This window comes from Xiphophorus hellerii, chromosome 8 (assembly GCF_003331165.1).
Source record: "Xiphophorus hellerii strain 12219 chromosome 8, Xiphophorus_hellerii-4.1, whole genome shotgun sequence".
Classification (NCBI taxonomy): domain Eukaryota; kingdom Metazoa; phylum Chordata; class Actinopteri; order Cyprinodontiformes; family Poeciliidae; genus Xiphophorus; species Xiphophorus hellerii.
In genome coordinates, this window is record NC_045679.1 from 18,365,019 (window position 1) to 18,392,866 (window position 27,848).

General features: G+C 38.7%; 1 protein-coding gene across 4 annotated transcripts in view; it reads left to right on the top strand.

The window, feature by feature from the left end:
* Positions 1 to 237: 237 nt before the first annotated feature.
* Positions 238 to 27,848, top strand: part of sema4d (sema domain, immunoglobulin domain (Ig), transmembrane domain (TM) and short cytoplasmic domain, (semaphorin) 4D) — a 46,539-nt gene continuing 18,928 nt past the window's right edge. Inside the window, exons 1-3 of one of the 4 annotated variants that reach the window (XM_032569279.1) lie at positions 239 to 388; positions 8,959 to 9,072; positions 15,817 to 15,873. Coding sequence is in view for 3 of the 4 variants with exons in the window: in XM_032569280.1 (XP_032425171.1) it covers positions 9,035 to 9,072 (38 nt within the window). In the remaining variant the exon portion in view is untranslated. Of the gene's footprint in view, positions 389 to 5,537; positions 5,853 to 8,958; positions 9,073 to 15,816; positions 15,874 to 27,848 lie in introns of those variants that run through there. The other 3 variants (XM_032569280.1, XM_032569277.1, XM_032569278.1) reach the window with 3 other exon arrangements.

Sequence of the window (27,848 nt, forward strand, 5' to 3'; positions counted from 1 at the left end):
TTCCAGTAAATGACATTTATCAGCAGCAGGTCACTCGGGAGTTGTTTTGGTTTGTTTTTAGAGATAGTTTTCGCAGTTAAATGCAGCGTTTTCAGTTCAAGTTAAACAATGTCGGTATTTTGTATGCACAATCCAGGGTAATGTTTAAGTGAAGTACATTTTTGTTTGTTTCCCAGCAGCAGCGTCACACCGTCTCCTCCTGCGCCCTCCCCCCCCGCCGGCCTGTTCATATCACAGCCCGGAGAGTTTTGAATTCAGTCTGTGGCCCCAGACGCTGCCGCCGCCATGCTGCTGAGTTGAGAGACAGCGACGAACCAAAGTTTTATTTTTGCCAAGCTGCTGCCGCATTTTGTCTTCACCAATAAAAAAAAGGGACGCCTTCCACACAGTAAGTGCCAGTTTCTTGTGCCGTACCGAAGACGCTTACGTCTATGAAGGTGTAGTTTGGGAAAGTAGCGCAGTTTTCTTTCAGAAATTGCCCATTTATCGCACTGCATCGTGCTGCCGCGGAGTTCTCAGCTGCACTTGTTGCGGTCTCGCCCAAACTTCCAACAGAGGCTCAAAGAGAGAGAAAAAAAATAGCACTTTATTTATATTATGTTTCTTGTTTTGCGTAAACTTTTACCACTAATTTCCCGTGGTTAAAACAACAACAACAATACAATAATTTGTAACGAAAATAATATGTTAAAAGAGCGCTTTTTGTGGTCACTCCCCTTGAAACGCAAATAACGTCAGAATAAAACACCCATTTAAAGATTAAACTTCTCCTCCACCTTTAAAATGCCACTCTGCCACCCAGAGGTCATTCAGGGGTTCGTACCCTTGGCATGCATAAATCAAGGGTGCTCTTTCATTGCAATAACAAAAGCCCATTTACTGACAGCGCTGAAGCCCAGCAACATAACCATAGTTTATTTGAAGGGCTAGGATGGCGTCTCAGATACCATCACGTAAAGAAATGCATGAAAAGCACACTGTTGTGTCTCAGTCTGTTTATTTCCAACTTTTAAATTGTATCTCAGTAAGACTGGAGCATATTTGTGGGTATAACTGTAAACGTCTCACCTGGACGCTTATCTAGTCTGAGTAGTAATAGTTTATTGAGCTGCTTTCAGTCTCATCACTTGCTCTTTGTTTTGGTTGGTGTGTAACATTGTACTTATTCTTCTGCTTCCTTTTGGCATTTTTACAGTGAAACACAAGCTGTCATAATAGTTCTGTTTTGATTGTAAAATGAAGCATATTATTACAGAAACTATGTTGATTGATTTGTCTTGACCAGGATTTTTTGCCAAATTTCTGGCTTTCTTTGCCATCTGATGTCCTGATTCAAATTATGTCTGATTCAGTTTTATTCCTTCATCAGGATGATAACCAGTAAGAGAGAATTTTCTACATATTATCGTGGTTAAAGGCAGTAGGTGTAAATCCAGTAGAAATTCTGATTATCCTCAGAAAATGTGCACTCGATATTTGTTTTCTTTGTTTTATATGCCAAAATGGTGAACGTCATTAGGGCTAGATGCATTTAAATGCAATGATTCATTTATTTAGATTCAAGTATTGTTTTTATTATAATGCTAGTCTTTAATTTAGTTTAACTTTTTTATGCCTTTGTATTTTTCTGCAAAATGCCAACCTTACCAATCTTCATCAGACATGGGTACAGCTTTTAAAATTTAATTTTAGGAAATGAGTTTGTCACAAGTCATGATTTCATGATGAGGACAATAACTTTCTCACATTGGGCTACCTTGGTATGAATAATTTATTTGCCCGTAATAAGTGGAATATTTGGAAAACAGTTTTATACCAGTCAAATGATCTTTGTCAGAAACATTGTGTGTGACAAAAATGCAATCTGGAGTGTCAAAAACTTTTACCAGGCACTTGGACTATTTTATGATTTTGTAATTTGCAGATTTTACATTACTTTTGCTTTCATACTCTCTCAAAAGCTAGTAAAATGTCTCAAACGGTTAAAAGCTCCTCTCTAGAGCTTTAAAGCACCTCCTGTATAGTACAATACTGGTTTATTTTACATCTCATGACTGATTATGAACATTTGAACATGACAGATATGATGATTTCTCCCTTAAATACAGCGGTTGTTTCTTCTAAATCTTTGTTCCCCCATGTTTGTTGTTGGTGCCATTTACTGCCCCGCCTCGCTGTCATCTTCACTCATGGTTTCACCAGAATCCATCGGCGCTGACATGCCCCTCCCTTTTGAGCTCAATAACTAATTCTTCTGCCTCATTGGCCCTGATTCCACAGGTCCTCAGCTGGGTCACGTCAGACGTAGGGGCAGAAACCTGGATCTTGTCAATCTGACGGGCTGGCTGGCAGTTGAGCGAGCCAGAGTTGTGTCAGGCGGACCCTAAGGCGGGGAGCGGCGGGCGGGGGGGTTCGAAGAGCCAGCCAGAACAGGATATTGCTGTGTGATCATTCACCAGCAGCAGACAAATCATTAAACCCTGGGCTGCATGCCGATGAGCGGTTCAGGCGTTTCTATCTGTCACTTAAACTTCCCCCTCAGGCTAGAGTTTATGTTGTAAGCTTCTTGCTGTTTTGGCAGGTTTCAGATTTTCTGTTCTGATGATAGCCAGTTGTGTATGGATTTTGTTGGTTAAGCAGATTTTAATCATTTAGAATTGTAAACAGCTCTTTTTTTTTCTCAGACCGTTGCTTTCACATGTACAGAAAGTGCTCAGTGTAACTGAATTTGGCATGGTTTTAGCTGAACTGTCACTTGACCTGTTTTTTTCAATGGGTGGATTCGTTACATATGAAAAGTTTAATTTTAATGCATTTCTTCTAGATTTGTTTGAGTACTGTTGGAGAAAAACTTCGTATACATAGAAGTATATTAAACCCATAAAATTCAAGTGTATGGAATTAACTCAGAACAGTCTGCATGAAATCACACACAGAGTGACCTACTGTATCTCCATAGCTCTCATTTAATCAGTAATCAATTTGAAATGAATACAGATTGCAGGCTGTCTCACTGAAAGCCTTCTTTTAGATCTGAACTTTGTGCACAAATGACTTCTTTGTTTTTTCGTTTTTTTTATGTGAGCATTTATTTGCTTGGATGCCTGCTTTAAGTCTCAGGCCAAGCTCTGGCTGTTTGTCAGATTTTCACTCTTTACAAACTGGGTGCATTAAAATCTGCCCTGACTGGAGAAGATCCAGCTCAAGTTGAGAGCACATACCACGTTCAGGTTCCAAATGCAATTTGCCAATCTAAAAAGGCCTTTGGTGTAGAGATGTCACGGCTCTTTGCATGCCAGCTCTGAGAGATTTTTGGACCCCTAATGGGTTTGATGGTGAACGCTATTCATGCATGCCACAAGCATTCCTTTTAGTTGTTTTCCAGTCGCAGGACTGGGTGAATTGCCTGTAATTCACCTGATCTTGATCTGCTATTGTAGCCATCAGTTTAGAAGGTGCCATCTGTGACGGAGATGCATAGAATAGTTAATAGCAGATTTTCTTTCTTCTCATATAGGTTTCATATAGGATGAAAGAGCTCATATACACAGTGATGTTTTTCTTTTAGATGTCAGGTTAAGGAACAAATGGGGAGAGTTTGATTATCTTGATCCTGGAGGCATCCAGGATCAAGACAATGTCAGCCAGTGCTGCTTTGATGTGAAAAGTGTGCTAGATTTGAGACTTTTTGGGCAAACCCCCACCTCCATTTCAAAGCCACAGACCTCCCCTGCCACACCCATTCACTGTACCCCAGCACCCTCAGGCTGGAGTAATCTCACACTGGCAAAGACAGCAACATCTGGCTGCATATCAGCTGCAGACATGTGGCATGTGAAGGCACTTTGAGTTAACTGGCAATACATAGCGCATTCCAAAGATATCTCAGCAAAACTGCTTCACAATTTAGTGTGGGTTTTAAAAAGAAGGTAAATGCTGGATGTTTAGCTTTTTTGGTCGTTTGGTACTAAATGAAAGAACATTACTTGCTTGTGATTATTAAGAGGAAGTTAAATGATTCATGGATTTTAAAACTTCTTGTCCTGATCAACTTTCTTGTCCCTGCTGAAGCTGTTACTACTATATTTTGCCTTGGAAAGGGCGTGTACAGTAAAATGTGCGTCTAGGTGCATTTATTAATGTCCAGTTATTAATCTTACTGGTGCATTGGTCTCATCTAGCCCCTCGCACCTCCTCTTTTTTTTGTTTTGAAGGATAATTTGGTTTACAGAGACACTACAATTCCTTTTATTTGCTGTTTCTGTTATTTATATATATATATATATATACAGTACAGACCAAAGGTTTGGACACACCTTTTAATTAAATGAGTTTCCTTTATTTTCGTGACTATTGACATTGTAGATTCACACTGAAGGCATCAAAACTATGAATAATACATGTGGAAATATGCACTGAACAAAAAAGTGTAAAACAACTGAAAATACCCTTTATATTCTAGTTTCTTCAAAGTAGCAACCTTTTGCTGTGATTACTGCTTTGCACACACTCTGCATTTTCTTGACGAGCAAGAGGTAGTCACCTGAAATGGTTTTCACTTCATAGGTGTGCCCTGTCAGGTTAATAAGTGGGATTTCTTGCCTTATAAATAGTCATGAAAATAAAGAAAACCCATTGAATTAGAAAGGTGTGTCCAAACGTTTGGTCTGTACTGTATGCAATTGGCATAGTAATACTTGACAATGGTCTTAAAACAACATTGGTTTCATCTCTATTTATCATCCAAGATGTGCGTCATGCCCCAGTAAAAGTGAAGAGCATTCCTTATCTTTCATAGACCCAAACCAGTGTGCAAATTGCTAGAAGATGCATGCAGTAATCAGATTACTAAAAACTCCAGGAAACCTGTGAACATTCCCAAGATGTTAGACTGCACAGCTTTAGAGTGATACTGCTGAGAGTGCAGTAAGCTCCCCGATCTGTTGCTGCAGGGCCGCTGACAGCATACTTGGATGTTTTGAAAAGGTTCCCAGTGTTGTGTTGCTGAGAGCAGAGAGCTGGAAGGGAATGGATGGGGAGGTGGGGAGCACAGTCTACATACAGTACATTCTGTTGTTATTGGAGCACGTCGTTATCACAGCTAACCAGTGGAGGTGTTTTTCTGTTGGACTTTTCTGTTAAATGTTTGAAGATAATTTGCATAAGGGGAATGTTGGGGAAACACATTTCCAGTTCTCTTCTTTATTTTCCTGTTGATGCTGCTAGTTGAATTTGCACATAAGGAAGATGGTGTGCGCATCACAAAACTGGGGATGCGAAGAGTCTTTGCAGTTACCATTTTCATGTGTAGTAAAGGGTTGCAAAGGTTTATCAAGCGAAAGCACAGCCTCAACCTGCTGTCCCTTTTCACTCTGTCGTAGGAGAGACCAATATGTCCCCTCAACAATGGCCACACTCCCACAGACACGAGACCCTAACCTCAGCCCCCTCCCCCTCCTCCTTCTTGCCCCGGTACCCCAATTTCCCCCTCCCCCTCCTCCTCGTCAATTGTGCGCCTTTCCAGAGGCGTGATCCGTGTGCCGTCGCTCTCCGATGCCGAGCCGTGACATGGGGATCGGAAAGCTTTCCTTGCTTTGGTCACACTCTCAGATGGCACGCGCTTAAATAAAATGCATCTGGAAGGCATATTCTATCTCTCAGCCATGTGTAGCATCGTGGATTTATGACGCTGAAGGCAGATTGAGATGAGGAAGTGTTAGAGGGAGAACCTGAGAGAAGATTTACTGGCGACTAAAGGGAGAAGGTGCTCATATGTTTTGATTATGTTATTTTTTTGTGCAAGCCAAGAGCTGGTTTTCCTCATTTTGCAAGATGTTTTCATTGACCAAATGGTAAGATTCAGCCCAAGCACATTCCTTGTCGACACGGTTGAACGTTATGACTGACGGCAGTGTTGACACCTTATTTTTCTCTGCAGAATATGGATGGATGCCGTGGCTTTTAGATTTGCTTTGTGCAGTGTGGGATCTGCGCAGCATGGTGCATGCTATTTTTATCCAAATTTCATATGACAAGTGAATAATTTAGTGTTAGGTTGCAGGTTTTTGGAAGGTGGCGATGGGAAGTGCACCGTGGTGTTTTTCAGAGGAAAGGTACAGAAAGTCAAAGCCCTGGTAATTTTTCTCTTTGTATACCTAATTTTTTTTAACATGCCTTATTCTAGAGGGTGAAGTCCAACCATCATCTTCCGTTCCACAAGTTGCCGAGGTCAACCTGAATACTGAGAGACTTGTTTGTGAGCGCTGGGTGCAAGTGTCCCATTTCTTTACCTCAAAGAGCAAGCTGTAAGCATCTCACTGTTTCAGCTCACGCATAGGGGAAACCACTTTTTCTACAGTGTTCACAAGAGCTAGTTTATTCTTTTAACCACATTAAGTTTTTTGCAGCTTCACATGTGCTGCATTCAGTATTCAAAGTTTTTCTTGCATGCAGCATTTAATTTTTCCAGCATAAAAACGAGACATGCTTTTATTATTGCTACAGCAATAATAAAATTGCTGTGGCAATTGTCAGTTAAAAAAATCTACATCTTGTTAATCTAGATTTGTTGTATTAGTTTATTCTTTTGTGCTTTGAGAGACTTCTGATTCCTGCATCTTTCCTTATTAATTACATTTCCGTTGGTGCTGAATTGCCAGAGGAAATTACCTCTAAATTGATTGCTGTAATTACTTGGAAATGCACAGCTAATGCTTGACAGTCCGGAAGACGGATGTGCTAATGAGCAAAAAAAGAGAAGAATCGTTGACAAATGCTTTTAATCTGTGCGTTTTAGTCAAGTGGGTAGGAATTGTGAGAGTGAAATGCATACCCTGAAGACAAATACTGGCTGCTGCTGCTGCTTGACCCGTCTGGCTTTGGGTGGGGTCGAGACCCTGCTTTCACTTGTCTGGTCACCTCGTCTTATCTGGGCTTGTTGTGAATTGCTATTTAAAATTTATCAGCTTAAGTCCCTAAATCCTGCACTGGTTGGTCAGTCTGTCAACACATTGTATTGTCTAATCTATTAAATCTATATGCTACTGCTGTAAGCTTTTAAAGGCAGATAAAATAAGGAGCTAATAGCAGGTTTGGAGTTTGTACATATTCCAGTTAAGCAGGGTAAGATCAGTCAGTTAAATATAATACAAAGCAATATAAATTCCTTCATATAAGGGAATTTCCATTCAGTAAAATAGAGGTTATTGACTAGTGGTAATTGATGCCAGACCATGATTAAACTCTCAGAATCCTGTAAAGCAGTCCACATCTGTAACTATAGGCTATACAAAGTCTTCTTGCTAGCTGGTGGATTTCTTGGTGTGCTCTATTTGTGGAAGCTAGCTGGCTGGTGGGCTGCTCCAGTAACTATGGTGACGGTGTCCCCAGTAAGCCTCGGAGCAACCCCCAGCTTTGCACGTCTGATTTGTGAAAGAAGTGATGCATGTCTGCAAAGTAGAGACTCGGACAGTGACCTTTTCCTTCTGTTTTCTTTCTCATACTGTCGTCTCCACACTCCGCCCCCCTCACATGCACACCCACGCACAAATACACACATAGTTAAACAACCCTCCAGCTACTGAAAGTAAAATAACCTAAGTTTGGGAGGGGAGTCAGTGTATTAGCAGATTCCTTTAAGAACATTCAGTGAATCTGTCACTGAATACTGTGATTAAATTAACCATTTTCCAGATCCTTTTCATTCTTTTCCATCATATGACAAAAATATAAGCGTAGTATGGGAACTAAGGGCAATTGGAGACCATCCAGCTGGCTATATATTATTGTGATGCACAATATTGAACTTGAAGTATGATACCCTACCAAATATCGCATCATTAATACTGCGATTGCAACTGTGATTCAGTATGTTGCAGCCCTAACAACTGCGAAATCCTTCTTATTATTGAGCAGAGATAAAAATAATCTCCTATTGTTATGTTGTTAAACAAGTCAGTAATTTACTATAGCTTTGAGGAGATTCCCACATGTGAACAATTAAATACAAGATATGATGCCATACAATTGGAGAGAGTGACACAGTTCTGCATTGAAGCAAAGGCATAAGGATTCCAAAGGCAATGTTTTGATTCGTCTTCATCTTGTTTTCTGATTAGCACAGCTAAAATAAACATTTCTGTATCCAGCAAGTTCTGTGTCAGATGGGTTGAAAGTTCAGAAGGATAAAATCCCACTTTATTTTGCAGAAAATGTCTGCAAAATTTTCTGCAAAAATTATGCAGAAAATTTTATATATATATATATATTTATTTTTATATATATATATATATATTTTTTTTAACTACTTTGATCTTCTTCAAAATTCAGTTTTTTAAATGCCTCTAAAAGGAGCCAAGTCTTTATCACTCAGTACAGACTTCCACAGTAAAGAGTGTTTTAAAAGTACAAACTAATCACTCAGCTATTATGCTTTTAAGAAAAGAAATCTGCATGTTTAGGTGCCAACTAACCAATCAGGCTAAAAAAATAAATGAAAAATGTGTGAATTCTGATCATTAGCCATTTTGTCTTGTTGCATCACCAGTTATTAATCTTACTGCAGAGGGCAAACATGTAGATTACTAATCTAGTAATTGAATGCTATAATAAATATTTTTTAAGCTGTAACAGTTATTGTCTATAAGCTCAAAGGCAATCAATCTGCATCTGTATTTTCTTGTTTTAAATACATTTCTGGAACAGGAAAAATGTTTTCTTTTGAAAAATCAAATTTTGTGAATTATTTTTCTTTTAGATAGCTAAAAAAGAAAACTGAAGGAGGAAAAATCTTGATTAGAGCATCCTTACTCATAACCCAGGATCAAATTTTGTGAATTATGAATTATGAGGCATATTTAACAGTTATTGGGTTTTTGATGCTATAGACATTTATAACAATTTAATCTTATTTGTATGTAATATTTCATAGTGTAATCTAAACGTTTGTCTGTTTTACAGATCTAGGTTGCTGCGTTGGAGCTGAGCCTCACTCACCTGTTTCCAACTGTGTGAAGAAAAGTGCAAAGAAGATTTAATGAATCAGTATTCGCTAGCCGACGCTATGACCGACAAGTAAGTTTGTCTCTTCTGTGAAGTTTTTGAGTTTCATACCTTTTTTTTTTTTAACTGAATGCTTGTTTGAATATAAAGGACGAGGAGGATGCAGTCTGTGGTTGCTCTTCTCATTGTTTCCCCATGTTGAATGTGAAGCAGGGTGCACTTTGCACAGAGAGAAGTGTGTTGTTGTGGTCGGGGGGCTGGTATAAAGACAGTCTTGTGTTGCCCCTGAAGACATATGACATTTGCATCAGGGCTGATTTGCATTCCTGTTCACTGTGTTGGTATGTTGCTGCTGCGTTTAGCTGCTCTTTATTTTCCTGACAAAATAACACAGCTACTGGGTTTTGAGGCTTTTTCATCCCAACTCTTCCTCCTAAAACTTCTCTGCATTCTCTCTTTTTGTGGCTCACCTCTTTATCTATGTTCTTTTGGATCAAATCTCTTTCTGCTCTCTGTCTCCTTTTTTTTTTGTTTCTTTTGTAAGCTCTGCCTCTTTGTATCTCAGACCAGTGTTCCTGACTTTGGCCTGTAGACCAAGAAGAATTGGAGTGCAGTAAGCAAAATAATCTGACGTCAGCATTCATAATAAGCGGAATAAGTGGTGCAGGCCGGTCAGCTGAAAGGGGTGAATCCAAGCAAAACAAAGACTTTGCTTTTCCCAGTTAAGCGAAATAACAGTTTTAGTGTTCGCAGAAGGTTTATGTCATTAGTACATATTGTTTCATGTGAAAATAGGTAAGAAGACAGTATTTGAGTGCACTTACACACCGTCCATCATCTACCCACTTATTGCTAATGCACCTGTTCACCCCTTTGAGAGGGGAAGGATAAAAAGGGCGGTGGGTTGGTTAGTCGGCTTTTCTATGAAACAAGCCTCAGGGTGCCTTCTCTGCATCCAATTATGTCAGCATAAGATACACCACATCTCTTTGAGCAGAAGAATGCAACATCTCCCCAGAAGGGGATTAATCCTGAAAAAAAAAAAAAAAACGCAGCACAACAAAGAAAATGATCTTTGCAGAGAGTGTAATTTTAAAACCAGATGCATAAAACTGATGCAATTATGGGATCTGTGATGCTTTTTAAGTAAGAGATGACAATGTTGACAACTTTCTTTGCTGGATCAAAAGTATCCAAGCAACCAAAAGATGGTGCCTCTTGTGGAGGGGGTGTTGTTATTGTGTGCTAGAAGGATTGTTTGAGTGAGTAGAATGATAAATGTTGTGCTAAAAGGAAGCCAGGGGAAAAGTTGGAGGACGCTGCCCCCCAACAGCGACCGAGAACAAAGCCCCCCTCAACGTGGGACTACTCAGGATTTGTACAAAGGCAGAAGAAGATTGCTACTTATTTTCTCTTCAACACACAGACTCGCATGACCCTCAGCCTTTCTTTCTCCCTCTGCCTCAGTCATTAGCAAACATTTACACTTTGTGGGATATCAGTGGACGTTCCATGAGAAATGTAAATTCCACTTGGTATTCCCAGATACAAGCTAACATGTGGACATGTCTAACAAGTGGAATAGTGCGTCTCTAATGATTTTTTATCTCATTTGACTCCTAAAGACTTTCCATGGGAGGAAAAAGCGGGAAAATGTAGAAAATATGCAATTACATCGAAACTGGGGTTAATTTAAATTAGCTGTATCCAATCCAAACAAATATTTTGTTTTGCCATATGACAGTATCCATCACACATTTGCAATTAAACTACAATAGAATAAGTCAAATATAGATGCCCAAAACTTTTGAAAAAATGTATAGTGCATGTAGGGGCCGTGGTCTTAATTTTCTTTAATTATGAGACGTTTAAGGAACAACACAGATCTATTTTCAGTCATTTCTTTGCATTATTTCTGGTTATTATTATTATATTCCACATTTTGTTTATCCCAGAAATTCCTTTTGAAACTTTCCAAAGTTTATAGAATTGTGAAGTTCTGCTAAAAGAACACAATTACTGTAATGGAGTGTAGTTTAAAACTGAGTACCTTTATAAGCATGACAGATTTGCTATTTTACATTGTGATTAAACTGGAAATCCACATTAAAGTCTGGGCTCCTGCTGTTCCTGGATGCGATGAGGAGGCAGGTTTCTAAAGCCAGATGTACTCCACAGAGCCTGCAGATGAGCATTCCTGATGTTTAATCTCAAGCCCTAGATAATCTTGTTAAAGACACAGCCTTGTGTGTCCACTCATCCTAAATTTTTATTAACTGTAATTAACTTATTTGTCCTTTTGTTGTTGTTGGTTTTAAACAAGATTTACACGTAGGATTATAGAAGTATTTAATTTTACAAGATTAATTACTAAACCAGGCTCTTTATAATAAAGCGTAAAACTGCATTGTTAATGTTATTTCCAATTTATCTCAAGAGAGCAATCATAGAATTAAAATTATAATGAATAAAATTCAGTGCTACGTAAATCTAAAAACTATGCTATCATGTTTGTTGTTATATATCTTTAAAACTTTTTCACAAAGGAGAATTCTTTGTTTGCTTGTCTGTTTATATATTTCTTTTCTTTGTGTGCTGAGAGACTTTTGTATCAAAGCTTGTTTGTTTTGTGTCTTCTGCTCTTTGAGTCTCACTTCCCTCGTCCACCTGTGCTGGTGTTTACTGACGGCCTTGTCAGAGACTTGGGATGTTTATAGTTCCACAGCAAGGAAGGCTGCTCAGGGTGTGTATTTCTCTGAGAGGGCTAAAATAACAAACTGTCATAGAGATATGGGAGCACTTCCCAGCTGCCTACTCTGTTTTAATGTCTGCTTTGCCTTTTTTGTATCAGCCAAGGTTCTCTGTGTGTGAGTTCACATCGGTCTCAGAACAACGTAACCCATTTAGAGCTTTTTAGAAGCGCAAACCTCTAAAAAGCTCTGTTTTTCTTGGGAACACATAGTTTTAAATCTATTGCATTGAAGTGTTTAGTTTGCACTTCCAATCTGTTAGGGTCCTGAAGTGCAACTGTAGCCGTCGTTGTTCTGGTTTGAGAAGTTTTCAAAAGACCTTCTTTTCCCGGCTGTCATTCATCTCCACTCATCAATTAAAAACTATAGACTTGTGACATCTCCATTTCCTCTGTCTCACCCCTGTGGACCGCCGTGTCACTAAGGGCGGTGTTTGCAGGGCGCTACTCGTCTCGCACCCGCACTTCCCCTCCATAGGACATCCTGAATTGAGACATATGAAGGCGTGGTGTCATTAGGATTCGTGGCTGCATTGTAAAAACTTTACATCAGCTGTCACACAGTTTTGTGGGAGCCAGGGAAATCTAGTTCAAAGTGCTTCCTGAAGATGTCGAGGGGGATGCACTCTTTGACCTGAGGCACATCAATCTTATGCATCTGTCAGCTTCTCCTACTGCTCTGTAGATGCTGTTCGGAGATGTTGTGTGATGATTGCGTATATTGTATATTTGTGCTTGTCATAAACATGTTTCTATTGGTTCTTCCATGATTATGTGAATGTAGGGTGAGTTGACATAGATAACTGGTAAAGTCATATTGATACTGGACTCCACTGAGATAGTGTTGAAGTTCCTATATTGATAAGATTCTTATAAAAATGATTGGAAATAAAATTATTCTAAAAGGAGAAAGTTTTATTTTTTCCCGTTCCATGTGTCCAATTGAAGTTTCCAACTGGATTGTCAAATCTGACTTTTTAAAAGTTGACTGAAAACTCACCAACTCCGAGTCTGAAATCAGATTTGGCAGCATTGCTGAAAGTTTTAGCAGCTGCAATAATACATTTTTATTTGAGTGTGTCTTTCTTTCTTTCAAATACTATGTTCTGCAGTGTTTTTATTAATTTTATAGATTGACATACTTCTAAATGACCCACTGGCACAGGTTATTCTCATTGTCTGTTCATTGTTTATCTTCCATACAAACCGGTGTCATTCCCAGCTTTAAGTTCAACCATCCACTGGAAATGCAGTGCAAAATATGTTATCATTTTTGTTTGAACTCTATATTGAACTGCAATCAGTTCTAACCAATGTTTCCTGCTTCATTAAACATAGGAAATTACTCTTAGTAAACAGTTTTGAACTGTAAACCTGGGAGCACATCCAAGTATTTATAGATGGGGTCAGTAAAAATGCCAGTGTTGGTAGCTGTTTTTTGTGATTTATCCCTGCTTAACATAATCTGATTATTCTTTTATGCACCAAAGTAGGGAAACTGGCTAATACAGATGATTCTGCATATTTGGGTTGATTTAGCTGACCTGATTTCAGTTGTGAGCCTGTCGGCTCTTGTGACACGTTTTGGTTGGGTTTGAATTGTCTTGGTAATCATAATACAAGGTCTCACTGCAGGTTGATAATGAATTGATTCTGTACATAGTTTTGGTGGAAAAAGTCCAGGCATTATTTTTTCATGGAGGACTGTGGGGAATAAAAGCTGACCTGCTGGAAGAATGTTTTCGGCTTTGGTGTAGCGGTTTTCATTTTGCTCAGGGAAGCAGTCTAAATGAACAGACTGGAAACTGTTCTGAATAGAGACCCAGCCATCTGTCACAATAGCAAGAGGATTTCTGAGGGCAAAAAAAATCTTGTTTCCATGCACACAAGTGTTAGTACCGTCTAGCTGACTGCAAATTTCTCTGGAAGCATTCAGTCCTTTAAATGTCACTAGTGATGCACAACACTTTGAAAAACCCTTGCAATCAGTTATTGCTTCATTGGCTTCAGATTGGTCACTTGTTTCCATGTTAGATCAGCATCTTCTGAGAACTTTTATGACTGGATCTGCAAGATTTTTTGGAAATAATTATTTGATATTACTTAAAAGTATTGTCCAAATCAAAAAGTGAAATAAATACAAATTTGACTGGAATAACAGCCTCAAAATTGAGGTGAGATGTCCCTTTGAGAGGACATTGCAGCCGCTTTTCACTTTGTTGTTGCTGCACCTCCCCCCCTTCTCTCGCTACTTCTCATTCTCTACTTCCTCTTCTGAGAGGGGAGATGTGCTACCAGCTCTCCGTCTAATGGGTGAATTGAGTTTCCTAAATCTGCTGGGATTTACCCTGTCCAGAACTGAAGTAAACTCTGTTTAAGCTGGTGTCGAGAAAGACTCGCCTGGTTTCTGACGGCCTCCATCCAGATGCCCCACCCTTCTTCCTCCTGTGAATTAGCCAGACTGAGCAGCCTGCAGCCAACTAGTTTCACAGAGCACACCTGTTAACGGTCGCTCTTTCTCTATATTACAACTTGCACTTGTTACTGAACCAGGTTGGTTTTAATGACTCGGGCGAGTCCCAAGGATGTTGTTTTACATATAGTTTTGGGCTAAAAGCGACCTATAAAATATTTTCCACCTTTTCCTCCCCAGAATCAAACATCATAGCTATTTTACAACCATCAAAGAACTTTGAGGTGAGAGCGGCAGGTCTCGGGTCTTGGGGTGACTTCCTCATGTGTGCAGCGTTCCTCAGTTTCTTGTCTTGCGGCGGGTTTATTCACCCTTTTGGTGAGTTTGCATTGGCTAGCACTGTTGCTGTGCTTGTTTCATTGGTTGAGTTCTTGGATAGATGATCTTATATCCATCTTTGTCTTAGAGACATTATGTCTTGATGTCTGTGCTAATGTCTCAGGGTTGCTCAATGGTCCTCCTACGTCCGTTGCCTGCACAACCTTTTGTTTGAAAAGTCTAAGTTGTTCAACAATCTGTTTCCAAGTAAGGCATTGGTCATCTCTGCTCTCCTGTTGGTTCCCCTTTTTCCCCTAACCTTTCACCTACCATCTACCTCCAACACAACAAGTTCAATGTCAAAATCACATTTATAACTTCTTTAGCTTCTCTGATTTAGCATTCATTTATAATTTTATGATAATCATAACTTATTAGTTACTCTTATTATAATCTTAATGTGAGTTATTGCAGATGTTTTCTGAAAAGAAACCAAGAATAATCCATGATTCTAATTATTTGATACCAAAGTTACAGTTACTTGTTTTACTTGTAAGTGTTCCCACAAGTGTAAGTATTATTATAAGTACACCAATATTAATATAAGTATTTTACTTTGGGTCTTATCCAATTACTCAAAATGTTTAGATTTCATTCTTTAAAACGTTCATGCTTTGAAATAAGGAATAGTTTCAACTATTTTTATAAATCTGCAAGCTGGAAACTTACTTCCTCTTTTTTTTCCAGGAAACCTGCTCTTCCTGTTTCATGATGTTCTCTGTCTCACTATGATTTCTTATGATTAGATAGAAAAAAGAAGTAGAATTAAAGCAAAGTTTGCAGGAGACAAAAACAGCACACACAACCAGATTGATTTTATTGAAGTTTAAGTCTACTGTTGGGTCTAGATGTCACTGTGATTAATTTTAAAGGTAACTTTATTTATTGTTACTGTTAAACTAAAATCTCCAGCACAACTTATTTTTGAAAAAATGTTTTGAATCTAAAGCCAATAATGAATTAGATCAAATTTCCTTGTATGTTTGTTTTTTAAGAAAATTTTATAGTGTGAAAATGTAAACTTTCATCAACAGGAAATGTCCCTTTTCCATTATCTAAAGCACTTGTGTGAACTTAAGTAAACCTGACTAGTTTTTAAGGGGTAAATATGTCAACATCTTAATGAAGCATCACATGGTGTTGGGTTAACTAACTGTTAACTATGTCCTGACAGACTAACCTCACACCTCTAACCTTCTTCCCCTTTTAGGCATGCGCACAGTGACACATCACATATCTGTCTTGTCTGATCTGTGTGTCTTCTCGCCCTCCCTAGCCTGAGGATATTATAATTACCCCAGAGGAAGAGCGACGCATCTTTTAGGAGCCACAGGTCAGAAACTCTACTCCTCTACCTCCTCTCTTCCTCGCTCACTCCATGTTTGCTGTGCAGACCGATACTGATTTGCTTTGAAGCCCGCAAGCTTTAAAACGAGTGTTGCCTGCTCAGCCAACCCCCACTTGTACCTGTCTTGACGTTTTGCTTGTTTTCTTTTATTCTTAACTTTTTTCTGCATGACCACACCTGGGCAACTTAGCTGGGATTTTATTTTTTTTATTTTTTTTGTAACCTTTGTGCTTTTCCACCAATAATTCCTGAAGCTACTCGTTCTTGCTTTTGATATTTTCTCCACTTTAACTTGATGATTCCTTTATTTGCTCAAATATTTTTTTCTTTCTGTGTACCTGATGGTGTTTTTAATGAAAGGCTTTCTTGGCTGCCTTGCACTGGTGTTTTGGACTGCAAACATTGTTCTTTGGCTCTGCTTTTATTTTCCTGAGTGACTGCTCTACACAGCAATTACTCATAGTTTAGCAACTGTAACTCTAGAGCTCTAAAGCTTTTCTCTAAATGCCAAAGTGCTAAGGATATGGCTGCAGTAAGAAAAAATAGTTAATATATTTTATTATATAGGCTTAAGAGCATATTTATAAAATTACTGCATGTACTTTCTTCACCCTTAAGGTAACTTTACATTAAGTAACCCGATTATTGGACACAATATAGATATAAATTGAAAACATGAAAAACAACATGCCATGGGTGTGGTTTTACGCTTTCAAAGAAACAAGTCAGCAGGAGGTTAAAGACAGTTGTCATTTCATTGTGTTAAACAATCAATACAGGATGTTGCTCAGCTCCATTTGATCATGAGAGGAGACTTTAAACACATGTTGGATGTTTTTCTGTTGTGGAACAATTGAAGGTGTAACAGGATGCACGTTTCATCCAAAGGCATCAGTCTGCACTTCTGTTGGCTTTTAAACTGCACACTGAAATGTAAAACAATCAATCATTTAAGAGCCTTAAAAGGTTTTTGTGAAGACGAGAAACCTTTTTATGATGCAACGGAGCTTCTGGAGAGCATAAAATGCAAAAAAAAAACCCCAGACAATCTTGTTTTTTTAAAAACATAAAACTTTGATTCATTTCATAAAAATACAGTTTATAAATAATGCTGCTACTACTAAATAAATAATGTATAGCCTTGAGAAAAAATATTTTGATGACAAAAAATAAACCTGTCTATAAAAGTTACAAAGTGAAGCTTGACTAACTCTCCGAGAATACATGCAGTTATATAACTGTGGAAATATTCTGAGAATGAATTTTTTTTCCTCCACAACTTTTTTTTCTCTGGTGTTTCCCTCGGCATTTCCTTGTGGTGTCTGCTTAAGGTGCTTTTTTTTTTCCTTGTGCAACCCACTTTTCCCTGCATACGTTTAAGCTTAACCCAGTTTTCTGGTAAATGAAACAAAGTTGCATAGACTTCAGGTTTTTTTATTGCAAATACAGCTTTTTCTTAAATGTGGCAGCTCACTGGAAATTCTTTATAGTTTTTTATTTTTCAGGGTTTCTTAAACTTGACATGAAGAATTTCATTTTTTTCTAACAACTGTGTACTTGGGACTTAAAATGAGGTTGATTGAAGCAGTGGCTTCTCTCATTAGGCAAGTGTAGATCTGATGTTGGAGACTTCATGTGACTCGCATCCAGCATGTTTATAAATCTACTGCGCTTTTCGCATAACCTGCAAAAGAATTGATGCTTAATGTTGACCAACCAGCTAATTTTGCTTGACTAATTATCAAAAATTGCTGCCTATTTTTGACTGCACACCTTTAAAAATTGTATTTTAGGTTGCACATATTATTTGGTGGATTAAATGAGCCGGAGATTTGTCCTCAGCTTGTTTGCCAAGTCTTAAAATGATCAAAGTAAAAGAGCTGTGAAGGTGCGTTCCTGTGGGCGGCTGGCCTCTGCCCTGCCTGCATCTGTGCTTAGCCACAGTTCTGGTTTTGCTCTTGGCAGCAAATAGCTATCTATGTTGGAGAGACGTGTCAAAAGCAGAGAAGACAGCACACCACAGTAGCAATTAAAGTATTCCAATCAGAACAGAGTTAAGTTTATGAAGCAGGAGAACAAATTGGAGATTTTACCCCTAAAAAATGGAAACGCAACAAAAGAACTCTTGAAAGAAAATCTGACATGTATTCCCCTTCCTTAAGGGCATAGAAGAAAATTATTTGTGAAAACTTCACTGTGCCTATTTCTTATCCATCCAGAACAGGTTATTAATGACCTTTTACAAATTACCCTGATAAGGAATGTTTTTTCTTGTCTATTTCCTGAAGTTAACAAAAGACTGGTTAGTACAGGTGAAATGTTCACAAATTGCCCCTTATCATTTTTTTTTTTTGCTTAATATTGCTTGATCTATGAAAATAGGTATGGCTACATTAGCTAGCTAAAAGTTGAGACTTCACCTACTTCCCTAGGAAGTGAATGACCCAGCTTTTAAGGAATGAATTGTTAATCTCTCTTTGTAACAGTAAACTGTACTCACTGTGTTGTGCAGAAAAAGAATGCTTGACCCAAATCTGTTGGCCAGATCACGAGAAACCACCATGATAGGTGTTCAAAGTTTTAGGCTTTGTATTGTTTATCCCTTTGTGGTGTGAAGAAAAGGAACGGGGAAATTAGTGTGTTGTGTGCTTGATTGCCAAGTTCAGGAGGACACGCTGTTAGAGTTGAAGCAGCCTGTGGGTGATGGGTGAGTTTTCACACAGCCAACTAAAGGAGGTTTGTGTCTCTGCCGGCCAAAATTACCACCATGAAATCAGCGCCTAGAGGAGAGAAAGGAGTCCTGTTGAAAAGCAGAAAGGGTCTGGAAAAATATAGCAGGCTTGAAGGAATTGCTACGGATTCATTAAAGGCTCCTAGACTGGTGGGAAAACCTTGTGACTGTCATACGAAGACCAATTGTATTTATTTACCACTAAGCCAAAAGCAAAAACAAAAGGATTGCTTAAAAAATTAACAAAGATGTCCAACATGTGATATTCAATTTCAAATCCAGATATAAAGCAGTTTCAAAAAGTATTCACAGCTTCTGAACAGCAGTGTCATGCTGTAGCTTCTTCAGAAGCTCAAAGGAACACTGGCCAAGGGTTTCACAGTTTAACAGCTTTTCTTCTAGGATTGTCCTGAGACCGGGTCAGTGGTTCACCGTCCTGCAGCACATAAACCCATTAAATACATCCAGAGCTACTATCAGAATAGAATATTTGTTAGAATAGCGTAAAGATCAAAATTTGTTGCAAGACCTAAAAAAACAAAAAAAGCATCTGTACATCAATTTGAGTAATTTTGCAATGAAGACTGGGCAGGAATATCAATCTAGATTTTGATTCTCATAGATAACGTCTGTGTTAGCAAATGTGGAAAAAGTACAAGAGAGATGCAAGGTGCTGTATGCTGCTTTGTGGAAGATGAAGTCACCTGCAGATGGCCGCTGCTATTTATTGTGTCTACTGTTTCCTGGTTTGGGACCACAAGACCTTCAGCTGGACTCTCACAGCTTCTGAAAATAGTCTGACATTACATGCTTCCAGTCCAGCATTGCAGTAGCCTTAAAGAAAAGGCGTAAATTAAAAGGGCCATTATTTTTTTAGAGTGGTGACTACCATGCATCCCCTGATTTTAATTTTGGGTTGCAAAAACCCAAATGTGTTGCATTTGAGCTTCACTATATCAAAAATGCATTTTTCTGCAACTTTGTAACTAAAATCTACAACCTTTATACACCAATATGCATATTAATACATGCATAATGCCAAAACAAAAAAAAATACAGCCAGATGTCTTCAGGGAATGCTTACCCTCATGTCTTTGTGTGTGGTATCAAATTACAGAAAAACAATTTTCATATTTCAGAAGTTTCTTCTTCTAGGGTATTTCCTAAACCTGTCTCTGCAGATGTTTGTAGTAAAATTTCCCCACTTTTTTCCTCCTTTAATTAAAAGAGAGGGAGCCTGGTGATTATGTTTTTATACTGGACTACAGAGCCGCATTCAGTGCTTTGACGGGGAACACCACACAGTAATCTTCTAGTTAGCTAACTTCACTTGCCTTCATGTTTATAGGGAAGTTTTTCAGATCCTCCAGAGCCATGTGACTCAGTGCAAGGGTGTGTTGTTTTTAAAAAGCTCACCATCGGCAGACTAAATATACCCTTTACTGGAGCTGACCCTTTATTTGCCTTTGCTGTGGCCACTTAGGGTCGACATGCTTGCTCAGCAGGGGCCTTATGACTAGTAATTATATAGGAGGGTTTCCATTTTCTATACCCTGTACACATCCTTTTTCCTCAGTTTAGCCATCTGGACTGTCATTGATGCGTTACCTAGAGTTTAGGTTTTACCTACTGTTTCTCCTTCTAAACGCAAAACGTTGTTTCCAAACTGTTTTGCATTGTATATGAATCCTATAAGTACGATTCATTGCATTAGTAAATGTTAGAGTTGAACTTTTCATCTCATCTGTCATCCTGCAAAATGACCATGGATAAAGTGCAATGATTTTCTGGATCATATGCTGTGGTTATTCTGACCACTGCCCAGCTGTTTTGTGCACTTTGCACAGCTGAGTGAACTTGGTGCGGCTTTATCTGCATATCTCACCTGAAAGCACATATTTGTCTGCAGGATTACAAACCATAGTTGAATAATTTGTGTAATTTAATAAAATGTATTGTGTACCAGAATTTAATTGCAAGTCACTGAAAGCACCATTACTGATGAAGATGGTACTAATTAACTGATTAATCACTCTAAAATCTTTACTTTCTCCTTTTGACTTGCCTAGTGATTGGCAAGTCAAATGCTGAAAAAAAAAAGTTTTTCTTTTTCTTTTTATTTAATGCATCACAACTAAAAGCTCCAGTGTATTTTTTTTAAAAATCCTTTAACAAATGGCATGTTTACTAATGAATGTTGTTCTGGGATTAGTAAAAATTACTGTCATCTGTTCATAACTTAATCCCTATATGCAGTCAAAGAGAGTTGCTTTATGAAGACATCAGAGGTTTGTTGACAAGCGAATGGCATCATGAAGATCAAAGAACACAGCAAGCAGGTCAAGGATAATTTTGGGGAGAAGTTAAAAGCAAGTTTAGTTTTGAAAACACTATACCAGATCATACAGGTTTCCTTTTTAAGGTTTACTAAACACATTTAGATGACACAACAAACTTATGGAGGAAGGTGCTTTGGTAAGATGAGACCACAATTGAACATTTTGTTCCACTGGCCAGTGAGTGGCAGAAATTAACACTGCACATCGGGGTGAACTCAGTAATCCACTGGTGTTGGTGGTTAAAGCACCATGTGGTGAGGATGTGTTTTGAAGTTAATGGGAAGATAGGTGGAGCTAAATACAAGACTATTCTGGACAAAACCCACTGAGAAGTTTCAAAGAACTGATGAGTTGGTAGGATGTTAAATATTTAGCCGCCGCTACAATGGATGGTTTAGATCAATGCATGTTAACTTGTTAAAATGGCCCAGTCAAAGTCCAGACCTAAAGCTAGCTGAAGATTTAGGGCAAGATATATAAATTGTTCATAGAGACTTTGTTTCCAGTTACTTGAGCAATTTTGCATAAGTTGAATAGAAAAAAAACATAGTTTCTATTTGTAGCAAACTGGTGAAACTATAACTGCTGCAGAAAGAGAGTTCTACCAAGTAGAATGAAACAGAGATCCGAGTCAGATTATAGTCACAACTACCAAATGGAGGTGTAAAAGTGAGCTGAAGGTTTGTTAGCTGCAGTTTTGAAACTGTGACAAGTTGTACATTCCTGGCTGTGTATGCCAAAAGGATTCAGCTTGATGAGAAATGGAACCCAAAACCTCCTTAGCACCTGGCAGTATTTTAGAACGGGATCTCTGCCCCAGTCAAATCTCATAAGAGGAATCTGATGCCCACAGTTGGCATCATCACATGCACATATAAGCAAGCTCGGCTCTCTGCCACATCTGTAGCCAAACTCCATTAATCTGTAAATGGCACTGGAACAGACATCTGTCCCCATCAGATTTCATCCTTTTTGATCCCTGTATTTCATTTCAAGTGAAGGATCCCTTACTCACTCATTCTGTAGTACAAGGCTTGCCTCCAACATTACTCTAGTTTGGAAAAAACTTCAAAGAACACATGTAAAAATGCAGCATTATAATATATCGGAGTTATATGAACATCCAGTCTCTTTCATCCCAATACTTAATGTAAAGAAAGAAAAGTAAGGGAATTGTGTTTATCACAATTGATATAGTAATCACAGCGTGATGTAAAAGCAAACACCACACAACCTTTCCAATATTGAAGAAATGGAAAGTCAGCAGCACCAGGGATTTGTTTTAATTTGGAGTTCTTCCCCCATAAAAACTTCCAACCATGTTCAGAATTAAAGAAGCACTTTGGCTGAGAGGTAACAAGAGTAGTTCAGTTGCCTTGTACTTAAGCACTTCGGATTGTCGGCCTGCATCATTTCCACAGCTGGGTGAGAACTGTACAGATGTCTGCCTACGCCGGCCAGTCATTATTAAAAACAAAGTCTGGTATCTTGCTGTTGAGGGATTTTCGGTAATACTTCAACTTAATACACCAGGTATGAAGAGCTTAAAGGAAAAATTAAAAAAAGCAGTCTAGCATATAAACACTTGTGCCAAGTGAGACATTCTTTCCAGTAAATACAAACTACTTCTAGCAGATTTCCTGTTCCATTGTCTGTGTGTGGTATTATATCAAGAGAGGAAGCCAAAAAAGATTCTTGGCTTACATCAGCTAAAGGGAGAAGAGCATCTCTGTATTGATGCTGATGACAGGGGGAAGAGCTGGAAAAGAGGAGCTCCCGCGAGGTCGGAGATGTTGGCAGGCGCTGAATGTCTGACTTCCTTAAGTCCAGCCTCCATTCTGCTTTGGATCCTCAACTCTCTCTCTGCTGACAGGATGCTGAGCTTCTTGTTGCACTCTGCATTAAAATGAGGTGGAAAGTGGTGAACCCACTTAATGACAAGTGGGTCTGGTGTTTTGCGAGGGAACTAGATGGGAGTCAGTTGATCTAAGTTGATTACAAGATAGGGTGTAGATGAAATTTGCTTCACAACTATTAAATAGAACAGGAAACTATAACTTTTTTTACTCAACTTTTTTTTTCTTTACTGTTTGCTACAGTTTTCACTCCCCTGCAGAAGTCTGGATTGAGGTTATCTTCGTCTGAGCCTTTTTTTCAGGGTTTTCCCCTCAGATGATTTGTTACATTCTTGGCAAAAAACATTTTCACAGTGGAATCTGGTGCCTCATTTCAATCATTTTCTACTTTACAGAAAAGATTGGATGATGAGACAACTATGGTATTTTTGCATAGAAATGTATAGTTCATATATGACAGAATTTTAATTTGTAAAGCTAGCAGTCATCCTTCTTCACTGGCATTTAAAACATTTAACATTGTGTTAATTTCATGTTTGGAAGCAGGTTGACAGGTGATTTGCTGGTTTGAACCCTTGCTCCATCCTTCTAAGTCATTGTGTTCTTGACCACTTAACCACTTTACCTGCCTTTACCATGCAGACTATTTACCATTTCGCTCATCATCTTCAATTCATGTCTATAGTACATTGGGAAAGGTTGCCAGCTTTGCACATCTAGCAACTGGAATATTTCACCATTGTTCTGTGGAGAACCACTTACCCTCAGTCACACTGGCTGCATGTGTACAATCATTGTCCTTTCACCGCTATACCACCGCTTTCACTGCTATTTCAGCTTTGCTTATCTTTTCATCCATTCTGGTCTTGTTCCACATCTCTGCTAAATAAATGAGCCCCACATCTTGTTGCTGCCACCATGTTTCACTGACAGGGGGTGAAGATTTCAGGGTGACATGCAGGGTTGGCGTTTTGCTCATGTTCTCTTTTTCTAACCCAAATTTTCTCTCTCTCAACCTGAAGACGTTTGACCTGAATTTTATTTAGAAATATTCTGATCTGCTTTGTGTTGGTCTATCATTTACAATACCAATAAAATATAAGTAGTTTGCTGGTAAAATGTGAAACAAAGTGGAAAGGTTCAAGGAGTATGAATACTTTCAGGAGGCACTGAATGCTCTATAATATTTTGCTGAAGTTTTTTTTTCTTAAGAAACTGCTTACCTTAAAGTATCCAACCTCTGAAATTATTTTGGCTACTTCTTAAAAGACTTATTTACAGTCCAGGTAGATTTAGATCCAAGCCAAAAATCAGCACTTGGTACATTTTAGTCTTAAAACAAATGGAAAAAGAGAGCAGAATAACTTGGAGGAGCCAGCTACTTTAGTCATGGAGCAATGGCACCAATGTAAGAAAAAATGGCCAAGACTCAAGCGCTCAGATAAGCTCTCACTTCTTGTTTCTTCTTTCCTGAACTTGAACTTGTTGGACGACCTGCCAGTGTCTGCAACCAGTTAACAGCACAGTGCTGAGAACGTCAAGGCCCCAAACAGGTGTCCGCTCTCTGCCCAGTCAGCAGAGCTGAGCTGGGAACACAAAGGGCTCAAAGAGACCAGCCAGCATGGTTACAGTCTTAAATATCCCCAGGCCACTATGGACACTCCTACATTTCTCAGCAGCATTGACTCATGAGTGTGGGCTCTTTCTGCTACTGTAACACTGAGTCTCAAACGGTTCTGAAGCCCGGGGTTTTGCCTAAATGGGGGTGAGAGTAGCAGGAATGATGGAGGCCATCATGAGTACAAATAGATGGTTGAGTCTAGTGGGAAACTGTTCCTTATGGAATTTGCCCAAAGGGGATTTTTATTTTTTATTTTTTTATCTCCAAGCATAAACACAGAAAATATTGTCCGCCTGAGCTCTCTGACATGTCTTCAGTGCTGTGATCATCTGAGATTTTCACCCTGTACTCAGATCTCATGGACTTGTGTGATATTTAAAATGTCCAGCTTGCCTTGGGGGGCCCTTGCTTATGGCTAAGCTGTCCTGGCATTTAGGCTGGCAAGGCAGCAAAAGAACTGAAAGGGGTTCGAGGGGGAGGTAAAACCTTTCTCTCTATTCATTGTCGACTACTCCTCAGTGATTACGCGGATGTGAGACAGGGTGGAATGGAGTCGAGTGGAGGCTCCCCTCATCTTCTGCAAACAATGGATGCTTGTGTGTTTGGCTCCCCCCGTTTAGCAGAATGGAGTCCATGGTTGAGCCTGAAGCTGGGATGGCATTCCAGCTCTAGCAGATTTTGTTTGTGAAATTTCTGAAGGGTGGAAGGTTCAGTGTTGGTAAAGGTCATGGCCTAAAGACCTTGTTGTTCTCATTTAGAAATGGATCAATAATCAATTATAATTTCCCTTCTTTGTCTCATATTGGATTGAGCCTGACTGATTTTACGTACTGCCATGCCATACATCTCTCCCCCCAAACTGCTGTGGGACGGACTACTAACCTAAATTTGAGCTTAATGAGCCACAATATGGGCACCAGGTCATTAAAAAGCAATCAACAATGATTTATTTGTTGTGTTCTTTAATTTATTCAGTAAATCTGAATGAGAAAATATTTTAGTACAAATAACTGTACGTCAGCTTAATGCCATACAGTGTTTGTGGTATTTGTAGACGTTAGAATTTAGTTGATAATATTCTAATCCCTGGTTATTTTCTAACCCTTCACCTGCCAGTACCAATTATAGCTGATTTAATTTTTCTTTTAGAACTATAATAAAATAAAATATAAGAACATAATTTGAATGTTTATTTTAAAATGAGCTTTTAAAAGCAGCAATAAGGCTTTATTTGGGCACTATCGATTGAAAGTAGCTTTTAAAACAGAAATAGGAACAAAGGTGCAAACTGGTGGTGACGGGGGTTTTTTCTGCACTGATATTTAATACTATATTGGGAACAAAATTGATTACTATCTTATGTCTGATTAATGTAGCTAGTATTACAAGAACATACGGCTTGATGAAAAAATACATATCCCGTTTCCTAAATGTTAAACTTCTCTAAATCCAGCATGATCCATGAACGACTTCAAGGAAGCAACTTTGTAGTTCTCCTTCCTGTCATCCGCTGAAAGCCTTACACTCTCACAGCCTGAAAGAATTGGAGACGCATCTGAACATTCAGCCTTTGTCCGTTATTCTTGCAGTTTTGTTGGGTGCCTATCTGAAGTGGTCCTCTGGTATGAGATGGGTACACTCTGGGCATGTTGCCAGTCAATGTCACGTTTTTTTAATGTGGAAGGAAACTGGAGTACCTAGAGAGTCTAACTATTGGGCAGCCAGTAGTCATGGGTAATCAGTCAGTTTCTTGCTACATCTCTAGTTTATTTTTTTTATGGGTTCATTTGTGCTTCTTGGTTAAGCACATTTGTTTTGCGATTGGTCCAACCATTTTGCAGTTTTCTTGCTGGTACTTTACATACTTTCAATTGTGTAGTGATATAAAACCAGAATAACCTGCTTAGTGCAGGATCGCATTGCTTACTCAGTGGTGAAGTGTGCACAGATCTTGGAACTTGCCTTTTGCTCATTGCTGCCACTAAAACCTTCTTTCATAAGACACCGGATGCACATGGCTCCCTAAAGGCCAACATCCTGTGTTTAAATGAGACACAAACCAGGGTACGAGGCTTTAACACAGCAGCTCTCACATGACTGGATCAGCAGAAAGGAAGCACATAAGCTTTACAATTGAATTATGTCATTTAATCACCCTCCGAAGCTGAAGCCTTTTCAGTGTCAACAATAATTGAGTAAAAGGAGGTAATTGGTCTTCTGCGTGAGTCACAATGAATTGAGCTGAGTGTACTGAAAACTGACCTTTGAGATAATTTTGGGTTCTCTGTCTTGCTTTTCTCAAGCTGCGATAAATCTGGCCAGATTTAGAGACAGGACTTAGAGCAGATTTAGAGATTTATTGCAATATTTTACTAATGTTTTAAAGCTGCTTTTTTTTCTCCAAAGATTTTATTTGAAACTTAGAAACTAGTGGTGTCCCGATACCAGTGTCAAGTACTTGTACTTGTAAAAGCAAGCCGATACTACAAACCGATACCACTTTTCTGCTGGATTTTTCTTGAGGGCTGGGTTGCGGTGCAACTCGAAGATAAACCACACTTCATACTAGGAGGTGGTGGTAACACACCAATACGTTATTTGTTGATCCTCCTAAAAAAAAAAAAAGTCTGGAGAAATTTCAAGGTAAACACAGAGGATACTAAACAAGCAGACTGCTCTCTGTGCTCAGCCGAGTTGTCGAGAGGAGGGGGGAAAATTGAGTTTAGATCAGGCCTACAAAGTCCAACCTAGCCTGGCCCAGATCCTATCCCACTAAGTAACATTTGTTAAAGGCGCGATCCCGAAATAAACCCAACATATTATTTTAATTCAGCTTTTACTGCTTTTTTTGTTTGTTGTTGTTAGACCACCATTAAAGTAAGCAGTGTAACTTATCCCATTTTTAGCTTTTGTCATCCGCAATGTGTGAGTGACACCCCTACTAGGAACATTGTGATTTTTCTGAGTTTCCAAAAATAAAACAATCAAGATAAAGACCAAGCCAATGTAATATTGTTAATTATTTATTCTGCTGTATTTAGCCATTTAATCAATAAGAGCACTTTTGTCAAATTTTGTAAGCTGTTATAAGCATTAGAACTGGTTTTATAAACTATCAGAACATCAGCCACGTGAGGACAGTCTAGATAAAAAGGATACCTGCATAAATGGGACAAATCAGCTTCATCAAGTCTTTATCATGCACTTCTCTAGGAAAGACAGAGGACAAAAAAAAGTCATAGTGATTCATCATATTGACAAATGGAAAAAGACACCAGTGTCTGATAATGGATAGATACCAGCAGCTTTGTCATGAAGGCTTTGGTTATTGTCGTCATCACCAGAGGCAAGCAGATCAAGTTTTTTTTCCTTTTTTTTTCCATCCTCAGAGCGGTAACAGGTGTAATTTCCTT